At 38.0% G+C, this 12,072-nt stretch overlaps 2 protein-coding genes and 1 pseudogene across 3 annotated transcripts; 2 read left to right on the top strand and 1 right to left on the bottom strand.

The window, feature by feature from the left end:
- The first annotated feature begins 629 nt into the window (after positions 1-629).
- LOC105118480 (putative pentatricopeptide repeat-containing protein At3g25970) lies at positions 630-1,857 on the top strand (annotated as a pseudogene).
- Positions 1,858-1,915: 58 nt separating this feature from the next.
- LOC105118477 (pentatricopeptide repeat-containing protein At4g21065-like) lies at positions 1,916-4,957 on the top strand. Of its 2 annotated transcripts, none has more exons than XM_011016444.1 (3): positions 1,916-4,355; positions 4,438-4,526; positions 4,863-4,957. In XM_011016444.1, exon 1 carries the CDS (start codon positions 2,112-2,114, stop codon positions 3,876-3,878), a length of 1,767 nt encoding a protein of 588 aa, XP_011014746.1. In that variant the 5' UTR covers positions 1,916-2,111; the 3' UTR covers positions 3,879-4,355; positions 4,438-4,526; positions 4,863-4,957. The 2 variants fall into 2 exon arrangements, with proteins under 2 accessions (XP_011014746.1, XP_011014747.1); XM_011016445.1 differs by lacking the exon at positions 4,863-4,957 and adding an exon at positions 4,646-4,856.
- Positions 4,958-6,072: 1,115 nt separating this feature from the next.
- LOC105118475 (MLO-like protein 1) lies at positions 6,073-11,390 on the bottom strand. The gene is made up of 14 exons (XM_011016442.1): positions 11,007-11,390; positions 10,752-10,809; positions 10,431-10,651; positions 9,251-9,367; positions 9,077-9,137; positions 8,805-8,899; positions 8,318-8,392; positions 8,163-8,251; positions 7,919-7,968; positions 7,204-7,244; positions 6,885-7,094; positions 6,728-6,795; positions 6,571-6,631; positions 6,073-6,455 (listed from the first exon to the last, which is right to left on the bottom strand). Exons 1-14 carry the CDS (start codon positions 11,121-11,123, stop codon positions 6,219-6,221), a joined length of 1,500 nt encoding a protein of 499 aa, XP_011014744.1. The 5' UTR covers positions 11,124-11,390; the 3' UTR covers positions 6,073-6,218.
- Between the last annotated feature and the right edge of the window lie 682 nt (positions 11,391-12,072).

The following is a 12,072-nucleotide window of genomic DNA, read 5'->3' as shown; positions in this document are numbered from 1 at the left end:
GGAAAGAGGAAGATGGTGATGGGAGTTTCTGATATAAGAATGAGAAAGATGTGACCTTTGGCTCTTTTTCTACTGAATTCTTATGAGATGTGTTCGCCAGTATTTTCCTTGCCAAAATCGGTGTTGGATCTCATCTGAATTGGATTTTTAGAAATGGTTTCGGATCTTCTTGTTCAACACATAAAGATTATTTCGAAAAGGGATTTAGTTTAGTTTCAATTGATAGCTAAGATGGATCAATGATTAAGTTTGCATTGCAAGTCTAGAACAGTTCTAAGCGATTATTAGTGCCCTCTCCCAAACGTGGTGCTGCAGCGATTATTCGTGCCCGCTCCCAAACGTGGTGCCCAACCGCAGATGTGCCAGCGTTCCCTAATGGGCCCTCAAAAGAGTAGCAGCAATCCAATCTATAGAAAGGAAAGGAAAAGAAAGGCTACAGAGGACTGAATGTCCAGACTTCAGAGCACTAAACACGGTTTTGCCGATTCATGGGCGACGTTGTCAAACTCACTAGTATATGGTCGTGGCCCGTATAGTGGCGCTAAAACAACAGCTTGCCTGTAGTATACCTTAGCTGCTTTGCATTTTACCAACATCAGCCAAACTTGTCACCGTGACAGTGAGAATGAACGAGGCCATCGGTTTCAGTGATCGAGAGCTCAAGGCATGCTCTGTACAGCGTTTTCATATCCCATTGCCAGGCTTTCAAATCAGGAATGTTTTCTCATAGGTACTTCGCCAACATCATCCTCAGCCGATATTGGATATGCGACGTCGAAGTCTTAAATCTTGCTTGCAAACTGTTCGACGAAATGCCCCACAAAGACACCGTTACCTTGGACACCAAGATCACTGCCCATGTAGATTCTGGGAACTTGAGAGCTGCTTGGGATTTTCTAAAATCAATGAAAAGACGTGGCTTTCAAGCTGATGGCTTTACCTTTGGAAGTATACTTAAAGGGGTAGCTCGCGCGTCTCGATATGATCTTGGACAAAAAGTGCATTCCTTGGTTGTTAAGATCGGTTATGAACGGAATGTTTATGCGGGTAGCGCTTTATTGGACATGTATGCCGAGTGTGAAAGAGTTGAAGATGCTTAAGATGTGTTTCGAGGCATCCGAACGCGTAATTTTGTCTGGTGGAATGCACTTATTGATGGCTTTGTGCAAGTGGGTGACCTTGACACTGCATTTTGGCTATTAGATTGGATGGAGAAGGAACGTGTTATGGTTGAAGATGGCACGTTTGCTCCACTTTTGACGTTGCTTGACAATGACAAGTTCTACAAGTTAACCATGCAACTTCACTGTAAGATTATAAAACACGGCCTTGAATTTTATAATGCTTTATGTAACGCTACACTCACTGGATACTAGGAATGTGGTTCATTAGAAGATGCTGAAAGGGTGTTTGATGGTGCTGTTGGCACCCGAGATTTGGTTACCTGGAATTCCATGCTGGCAGCTTATGGAGTGCATGATAAAGATGAGGATGCGTTTAATCTTTTTCTCGAGATGCAAGGGTTTGGGTTTTGAGTCAGACGTCTATACTACTTACACTTATTTCGTAAGTGCTTGCTTTGAAGCAGTTCATAAGAACCTCGGGAAATCCTTTCATGCGTTGGTGATAAAGAGGGGACTGGAATAATCAGTGGCCATCTGTAATGCATTGATGGCCATGTATCTCAAATCAAATAATAAATCCATGGAAGCTGCCTTAAACTTATTTCACGATCTAAGTTACTGAACTTTGAGTTCTGGGAAATTTATACATTTTCTGTTGCAACCTATGATTGATGTTAGTATTTTTGTAAAAGATACAAATGGATTGAAAAGGTATAAATTAGAGTATGTTTTTTCAAGCCTAATGATAACAATCATTGAAAACCGTTCTCATTTCACCCCAAAAACAAGAGAAAAATCAATTTGTTGCCTTTTGAGTCCAAGTGATATTTAAGAACACGCGTTCAAAGGCAGTCCAAAGACATTGCAATCCGTTTTTAGTGTTCAGAAATTAGAGGGACATTGTTGTTTTGTCTTCTTCCATGCTTTCAGTCATTACATTTTCTAGCAGAAGCTAACGAAGGAAGCGTACGCGGCAGACATGCAAAGATGAGTACATATCCTTCCTGCCCAGATAACCGAACACCTTACGTTGTCCGAAAATGCATTGCCCTTTTGCAAATTTGTGCCTCTTCCAGGTTCAAACTGAAACAAATCCATGCCTTCTCTATCAGACATGGCATCCCAGTAACCAGCTTAGACATGGCCAAGCACCTTATATACACTGCCGTTTCCCTTTCAGTCCCTATGAACTATGCACACAATATTTTTACCCAAATCCAAAGCCCAAACGTTTTCACATGGAATACCATGATTAGAGGCTATGCTGAGAGTGAAAATCCAAAACCAGCCATTGAATTGTACCACCACATGCAACTGAAACCTGACACACACACATATCCTTTTCTTTTGAAGGCCGTGTCTAAGGTGGTCGATGTTAAAGTGGGTGAAAAGATACATTCCCTTGTTGCAAAAAATGGGTTCGAATCATTGTTGTTTGTTCAAAACAGCTTGCTTCATATGTATGCTGCTTGTGGCCGGTTCGAGAGTGCGTACAAAGTATTTGAATTAATGCCTGAGAAGGATATTGTGGCTTGGAATTCTGTGATTAATGGTTTTGCTCTGAACGGGAAACCCAATGAGGCTTTAACACTTTATAAGAGAATGGGTTCTGAAGGTGTTGAGCCGGACGGATTCACTATGGTTAGTTTGCTGTCTGCCTGTGCTGAGCTTGCAACGTTGGCCTTGGGCAGGAGGGCTCATGCGTTTATGGTGAAAGTTGGTCTCAACAAAAATTTGCATGCTAATAATGCCCTTCTGGACCTTTATGCAAAGTGCGGAACCATTAGTGAAGCACGCAAGATTTTTGATGAGATGGGAATTGAGAGGAATGTGGTTTCTTGGACTTCTTTGATTGTTGGATTGGCTGTTAATGGATTCGGTAAAGAAGCTCTCGAGCATTTCAAGGATATGGAGAGAGAGGGATTGGTGCCTAGTGAGATCACTTTTGTTGGGGTCTTATATGCTTGTAGTCATTGCGGTATAGTTAGTGAGGGGTTTGAATACTTCAAAAGGATGAAGGAGCAATATGATATTGTGCCTAGAATAGAGCACTATGGTTGCATGGTTGATTTGCTTGGTAGAGCAGGCTTGTTGAAAGAAGCATATGATTATATTCAGGATATGCCACTGCAGCCTAATGCTGTTATTTGGAGGACCTTGTTAGGGGCTTGTACAATACATGGGCATTTAGGCTTAGGAGCATTTGCAAGAGCCCGACTCTTACAGTTGGAGCCTAAAGACAGCGGAGATTATGTGCTCCTCTCCAATCTGTATGCATCCGAGCAGCGTTGGTCAGATGTACATGAGGTGAGAAGGACAATGCTTAGTGAAGGAGTCAGAAAAACTCCAGGGTATAGCCTTGTAGAGTTGGGAAATCATGTCCTTGAGTTTGTTATGGGTGATAGGACTCATCCTCAAAGTGAGGCAATATATAAAATGTTAGTGGAGATAGCCAAGAAGTTGAAATTGGCAGGCTATGTGCCTCACACGGCAAATGTGCTTGCAGACATTGAAGACGAAGAAAAGGAAAGTGCTTTGTTTTATCATAGTGAGAAGATTGCAATTGCTTTTATGCTCATTAATACACTACCAGGGACCCAAATTAGGATTATTAAGAATTTAAGAGTATGCGCAGATTGTCATTTTGCAATTAAGCTAATATCAAAGGTTTTTGAAAGAGACATTGTTGTGAGGGACTGCAGCCGCTTTCACCATTTTAGAGACGGTTCTTGTTCTTGTAGGGATTACTGGTGAATTTTGGGATGGTTTTATCAATTAGTGCAATAAAGGAAACATATGAAGGTTTGATTAGGAAATGCAAAAATCTATGCAGTTATTGACTTCATTGTTTTGCATTTCTAGCACTGATATTGGTGGCCTTGGATTTGGCAGGATTTTTACATTGCGCTTGACATGCGGTTGTGATAGATTTTGCTGATTCCAAATTTATACTGTCGTCTTCACGTATAAATCATTGTTTACTGTTGTCAAGCACGTGCTTCTCTAAAATCTTACAAGCATTTGATATTTAAATACGGATTGACAAAGAATCTGATATTTATGAGATTGCTTTGGAGGATGATACTGTTTTGGCAATGAGGCTACTTGGGCTTGACAGAAAGAGTTTTTAGAGCTGCAAAGTCCAAGGGGGGTTATTTGAGGCACCTGCCTAGTTGTAACTGGCTATACTTGTCAACATTCGCTACACTGAAAGAATTCGCATCTATAAAGGTTGCCTTTGCTGTTGCTGTTGTCTTTTATTCAAATTTATTAAAGTGGTTCGTGGTGAAACTTTTGCTTATTGGTTTTGTAGGCATTGAAAGAGCATGGGTTTCCAGTTCCCAAAGCTGTGGATTGTAATAGGCATTGTGTGGTTATATCACCTGTTCAAGGTTAACCACTGTGAGTATTTCGCTTTCTTTGTCAAGTGTAATGCTTCTGGGTTTACAAAATGAACAATTTCTGTTCTGTTGGTGCTCAAGCAATGGTTTTTTTTTATTTTATTGTTTTTGTTTGATCAGTGTCCAGGTGAAGCGATTGAGAAATCTGAAAACAGTTTTGAAATGATACTTGGCTGTATCATTTGTCACGCAGAACGTGGTCTTATTCAATGTGTTCTCAATGAATTTAATTATTAGAGGATGCATTTGGTGTCAACTTAATACCTGTGCTAATTGTCTTCTGGTTATGTTTTTGTGCTCTACATTTATTCCCTTCTTGAATTTCCGTGCTTGGTAGATCGATGATGATGAGAAGGTCCCCGTGGTTGATTTTCCTGATGGTTTCTGTATCTCATTAAGATGCACAAATGCACTGATTTGCCTTGATTACCATGTAATTCTTCACTCCAGTTCACCTTACCGGTTTATTTAATTTAGTTTGGATTCTGTAAAATCAGATATCAGATACCTTAACTTCGTTCCTTGAAGCATTCTCATCTCCCACGTGCCTTGACCATAATGTTGAGTGTATCTTCGATTTTCTTAGGAAAACGCAAGTCAGTGGGTGTCCATCAAGTAACTTGCAGCAAGCAATAATAAATGAAGGGGAAGCCCTGAGCGGAATCATAATGGAGCAGCGTATATGAGAAGTAGAGAGAGAGCTGAGAATGTAATCGTGATTTTTAGCCCTTCTTCAGTACCTTGGGTGTTGGATATTGTAGGTTTCTTTTGAATTTATCTCGTAGTGGAATTGATGGTGGGAGAAGAAGTGTCCGTTATGAGAAGAGGAAGCAGTTGCAGACTATGTTCTCTGATGTAAAGTCCCAACCGAACTTGATCTTTTGGATCACTAATGCTTTTGTCTAGCTCATGTAATATTAAGATGTTATGTCCTCCTTGCTTGTGTTTGTCTCTTCACCATGATCGACCTGAGACTAGGCAGTGGAAGTCAAGCCAAGCTAAGAGAAGATATGCTTTAGCATCTCTGTGTCTTGACACTTCCACGTGTGAAAAAAATAATACATGTTAAAGGTCTCTTCATTTCCAACTTGAATATACATTTTGGTTGGTAAAACCAAGCTCCAGGTGCGAAATCTATTACAACCAATAGAGAAACTCAGAAAAATCTAGTGTTTTATTAAGTCTTAATAATAATTTTAAAAAATAAACTAGAAATTTCTATTTATATTATTCTTAAAACCCCGAATTCTTAGTTAATACTTAAAACTAAATTTTTTTATAAAAAATATTCATAATTCAAACTCATCCTCATCTAGTATTATGATTTTTAAATAATAAAATACTTGTTAACTTAAAGTTTTAATTTAAATTAAAAAATAAATGTAACAAGGAAAATAAATACATTCTTGAACAGTAATTTCCGTTGAATGCCTTTTCGATCTCAAATTATTATCAAATTTTAACCCTGCATGAACATGAAATAAAATCTTAATAATTTTCTATTAAAATTTAGTTTTAATACAATTAAATTGAAAATTATGATGGATTTACTAAACTATATCTTCATCTCTTATTAAAATTTCAATTTTAAAATCTTAAAATTTCCCCACGTAACTCAAGCTGTATACATCAACTCTATGAACGTATGTACTGGCAAGTACATTGATGCTTGAGTGACTCCCATGGTAGTTCCTTAGGAGGCAGTTCCATGTACAATCTCTCCTGATTTGTTCTCTTCCACTGCAGTTTCCCTAGATCCAGCTTTTGCCATCTGAATCAGAGGAGACTCCTCTTTGGGGCTTACTTGATTATGGCTAGACTCATTTGCAGCCCTTCTCAGCCCTGCCTTCTTCTTTGCTTGCTTAGCCCAACCCACAAGCCCTTCTTGAATATACTCTTCAAATATTTCCCTCTTGAATGAACTTCCCATCTGCATTATAAAAAACACAAATAGAATTACACTTTCTGTGTCTCACGTCCTGGATTATGCTTACTCGAGACAGATAGGCACCACAACAGCTTCTGTTGAGAAAAATCTAACTTACCTGTGTCACAATGGCATAGAGTGGCAGGGTACTGTAACTGCAGAGGAACTGAACGAATGCCCTAAAAGATGGAATTGGCATTGAAACAGAGCATATAATTAGGACTTGTGCATCAACATATATGTAGAAAACACAATAGACATGGATGTGAATTTACCCAATAACAAGTCTTGGAATAATATAACCAACTTGTCCCATTATGCAGGAGTCAAAACCATACTGCACCTGTAATAATCAGTGAAAAATGTCATATATTCATGCAGTAATTTGCTGAATGTTGTTTCAAGTGTAGTGCAATGGTGCTGTGTCTTTACCCATATCCAGAAGAAAAATGCCAGTTCGAAAGAGTTTTGGAATAAAATGATGTGAATCAGAAGGAGAACAATTTTAGGCTTGTTGAACCAGAAGTGATCATCTGAAGGTCGAACAACCAAATCCCCTTCAACTGCTACATGTTTCTCAGCAACCTCGCGGGCCAATTGGATAATCACATGCTCCAACTTAGTACCCACGGCTAGCAGAAGCTGCAAAAAGAGCACCATCATAAAAAGAAAATAAATAAAAAAATTAACTCTCTATCAACTTCTTTCATGCATAATAAAAGCAAAAAATATAGGATTGGAGACAGCTTACAATGAAGGGTATGAATGCAATCCAGAAATATGCATGCCAACCTGCATACCAAAAATATTGGATTTAACACAACCTTCTGTGTTACGTAATGATTTCATACAGCAGGAAAGGATGGAAACAGAGAATATGGCATCAGCTTAATTATTTTTTATCAGCAAAACTTACAAGGCAGTCTTTAAGAGTGAGAAAAAGAAAAGGTTTTGGCTTGTCATTAACACATCTTGTTTTGGAAATCAAAACTTTTTGGAACTTGGTTTTCTCCTTTCTAATTCTAATGGCTAATGGCTAATGGCTAATGGCTAATGGCTGAGAGATTTTTGATATTATAGTAGTGGTTGTGATTTAAAGTGTTTTTTTTTTAATTCATTAAAATATTTTTTTTTATTTTTAAAAAATTATTTTTAAGATCACCACATCAAAATAATATGAAAACATTAAAAAATTAATTTTTTAAAAAAACAAAATTTTGAATTTTAAAGGAATGTGGTTTCAACATCATCCCCAAGCATGCCTAAACCATTTGTTTGTTTACATGGTGTGGTGTAGTGCAGTGCGGCCTGCATTTTACTCCTCAATTATCCTAACTGCTGCCAAATTCCATACTGTTGTGCTGCATTAAAAAAAATGGCGTGCTCCGCTACTAAAAGAACAGATTTCAATATAAGAGATGCAAAAGGATGCTCTAGTTATTGATGAACAAAATTAACTAGCTTACCAGAAACGTTCAGAAACAAGAAGATAACCACAAATAGCCAAAGATACCAACTGCAGCCATGAAACCAGAATTTAGTGCATTCACTTTGCGCAGAAGAACTACTTAATGAAATGATGATATGCTATTTGAAAAAGCTGAACATGCAACACTAGCAGTTCAATTTGCATGAATGTAATGTAATTTTCCATGATAAAATAGTTTACATTGCATAAATTAAGATTAGATTAATGTGAAAATTACAAACCTTATTCCAACAACTTTCTTAAAGTCAGCTTCAAGGACTCGCATCATGTATTTGTGAAAATCAAACTTCGGGTTTCCCCTGCAATGAGTCTTTAGAAAAAATGTTAAAAATGGAAAGAAACACAGAAATTTGCATGAATAGAGTCCTAAACTCACCATAATGAAGCCCAGTCGCAACGTGGTGTAATCGGATCTTGTTACAGATGCATAGAACTGCTTGAAAAATGAATGCTGAAACATAAAGTAGGATGAGTAATTTCTGACACGTACTCTTCTGATATGAAGAAAGCCACACATATCATAAGTTCATAACACATGATTATTTAATTTTATTAACCCCAGCTGACTAATGTTTACTGCACAAGACTGCCATTAATTCTGCACGCACAGAGGGCACGCTTTTGCAGCTAAGAGCTATTTGCTATGATAAATTTTCTAGTTCATATTTTTCAGACATTTTTGAAGTGAAAAACTCATAGGGGAGTGCTTTCTTGGAGTCAGAAATTCATCCTCAGACAGGACACATTTCAATTCAAAATATTAAGGTAAATCAATTTTTTCTTATCAAAATATTAATGTAGAACAGGTCAAAGTGTTTGTAATTTCTATTAGTTTTAGTATCTGAAATTGTGGAAGGACTTACCACCCAACCCAGGATGTAGGAATTCTTTCCAAAACCCAGATATCGTGACTTGATAAAATCATGTTCTTTAACATGAGTAAATTTTGGACCTTGAGCTGCAATATATTAGCACAAGCAAGAAGAAAATCAACAAAAGGAGGAGTTGGCTATTGAAGAAAGTATAGGAATGACATCAGTTCATTCTGAAGTTAAATCAGTGTAACTACGATAAAATTCTCAGGAGAACAAGCATGTAAAAGGACAAGCAAACTAAAGCCATTAACAAGCATTACCTTCTTCCGGATCTTGTTCCTTTTTTGAGATAGAATTCTCCCAAAGTTTCCACTGCCTTATCTGCACCAGCGAAGACATGTAACAAACAGTATTCAATACGAGGGATCAGAAAATAATGCAAAATTAGACAAAAAATTAGAGGGAAAAAAGGCAAATGAATATGTGGAAGTTACCCGAGCGCTTCCAAAAAGAATGGTTAGAACACAGAAAACCACATGCACACAAGCTAGCACGAAGATAAATATATGAAGATGATGCAGTGCAGTTGTAGATAACAGTGGAACCTTTCCCTGCAACGTGATGAAAAAAGGAAAGATGTTAGGCACGCACTTGTAAATATGAATTTTCCATTAGATCACATGGCTAAAAAAGGTCACAAATTCTTTCTTACAAGACACATGAATTCACCCAATCCTGTCAAATGTGTTTTCAAACTTTGTTTTTATTGAAGCTATTAATTATCCAGAAAAGAAATGCTGCTTGCGTAAATCCATACTTCAAAGGACAAAGCACAGTCGATACTACAAGCGATGTTCATATTATGCTTAAGCAAGGCATCTAAAACTGCATGTGGTTTCAACTGTGAAACACCATTAATTAAGGTACAGTGAGCAATGAGTAATCCTGAATATTTGTGAGAGCATGATTTTCAAACTAAACTAACGAACTTTTTCTTCTCACTACAGAGATGTCACGGCTAATGAAATTCTGCCGAACAGATACAAGCAATTGAAGGTTTTAGAAGAAGCAAGTATATATAGTAGCTAGGCCTAATTACTCCAATTTTGTAAAGGTAATCATAATTGGATGAACAGGAACTAGAGTCTCTATGGAAAAAGAGGTTACAATAGTTACAAACAAGGGTGCCAAACAGGTCATTACATCTTCCCGAAAACTCTCTTTTCTTTCATTGACTAGAAAAAGTAAAGCCAAATATTATAATCCAGATTAAGCACCGAACATCTTCAGACTTCAGTTGAGGTCTGAGCGTCTCCCGAGGTGCAAGAACTCTAATACATTACTGATAATCAAACGTAAGTTTTCAGTTTTACGTGTAATTATCTATATCTCAACCTGATTATATTATATTATTGTGGAGCTATCCAAGTCCTGTCTCATGTCCCCCACAACACGATAATATAATTAGAGGTCTTTTTTTATTGGAAGAAAAGAGAAAAAGGAAACGTTGTTGGTGCATGCGGAATCATATTCATGATGCCTTGCCATCCACTCCAACCAAATTAATATTACTTTTGATTATTACTTTTGATTACTACTTTTGATAACTGTATACTTGATGCTCACTACCAGTGATGACAAAAATAAGAACATATAGAAGGAGAGATTGATTACCTCGGAACAAGAATTAGCAGAGGAGGCCTCGGCTAAAAGGCGACGGGAAATCCCACCAGGAACGAAGGAAAAGAAAGTCTGAAAATGGGCAGTAGTGGTTTCTTTAGTTTCGTCCTTGCAGGGCAGCATTTTTTTTGACAAATCTTTAGAAATGCAGATAGTGTTAATTCTTCCCTGGAACACTGTCAGTAGCAGTGATATGAACCCCAAAAGCATCAACTCTGCACCACCACCACCATCAAAATCAAGATTCTACACATCAATCTGCGCGCGCGCGCCTACCATATATATATAGGAATCATATGAATATTATTATTTTACCTTCTTTGATTTTCTGTAAGGCTTCAGAGAGCGGTTTCTGGTGTTTCCTCTTCAACAACTGCAGACAGCCAGGGATAGAAACGTTATTGAGTATATTTATCAGGATGATCAGTACTAGCGCACGAGTATTAATTCTCTTCCATGTATATGCAGCAAGAAAGATGAACAATTCATGGATGGGGATTAAATGAATTGATCACTGATCATGCAACATAACATATATAGATGTATGTGGGAGGGAAGATGATGGGTGACCTTGCCAAGGTAGTGGAGGGTTCTTTCAACAATAAGAGAAATAAGAACGATAACAGAGCAAACCACCGCCACAACCCATGTGGGAGTATACTCTAAGGTAGTCCCTCCTTCTGCCATAAGTTTTTGCGATATTGTTCTCTGCCTCCGATCCTCTTGCCGCCGCTGAGCCTTTAATAGTCTTCGAATCTTGCCTCTCTCTCTCTCTCTCTATAGTGTATTGGCGAGCTTGGATAGGTTGTTTTTATTTTTGAGGTTGAGATTGACAATTTAATTATGTATAAAATTCAACAACAAGGACCAGTTTTTCTGGGTTTTTCCGTGTATACAACAACGAGAAAGAGGGTCTGCAGGCGGGATTAATTTAAGGAAACAAGATTTAATCTTAGTTTTTCTAAAGATAGTAAAACAAGTTCACTACTAGTGCAGTAGGGACAGTGTAAGGGGGTCCAAAGGGGCCGCGCCGCGTGATTCCCGGCTTGCTTTAGTCTACCTGGATGTCACGCGGTGTGCCAAGTTTTAAATTATGTAGTTGCAGTCAAAATGATTATTTTATTTTATTTTTTTAATTTGATACCCCTTTAGTTACTGTCGAGGCCCAGGCACATCGGCTGCTTAACGACCTGCCTAACTTGAGGACTAAGGGATTAATATTTTTTTCATTCGGTCTCTTGGTGACTACCACTTTGAATTCAATTAGTTGGTAAACCGTGTTATTACCAATTTATTAATGAAAAGAAACAGAGAACACCGCGTTTTATTACACGGACTGGGTTCGCTTGATGGAGACAGCCAGCCATCAAATACTGGTTGACCTTCACTTATATTCTATTTTCCCGAGGTAACTAGGTAAGGGGTTTTTTACGAGTCATGTAGGGCAAATTCTCCCTCCCTCCCTCCCTCTATTTTTATCGAGACAAGGCTTCAAGCTCGGGTTAACTTACACGTGAAGTTCGAAAACAGTGCTCACATGGAGATTCATATTCTCTTCTAGAGTCGTCTTGGGCTTTACTGTGGACACACGCACATGCTTCATTAGCTAGGAGCATCCGACTTATTCTATACGTGC

The sequence above is a fragment of the Populus euphratica genome, unplaced genomic scaffold (assembly GCF_000495115.2).
Source record: "Populus euphratica unplaced genomic scaffold, PopEup_1.0 scaffold1988.1, whole genome shotgun sequence".
NCBI classification, from domain to species: domain Eukaryota; kingdom Viridiplantae; phylum Streptophyta; class Magnoliopsida; order Malpighiales; family Salicaceae; genus Populus; species Populus euphratica.
This window is presented reverse-complemented; position numbering and strand designations above follow the sequence as displayed.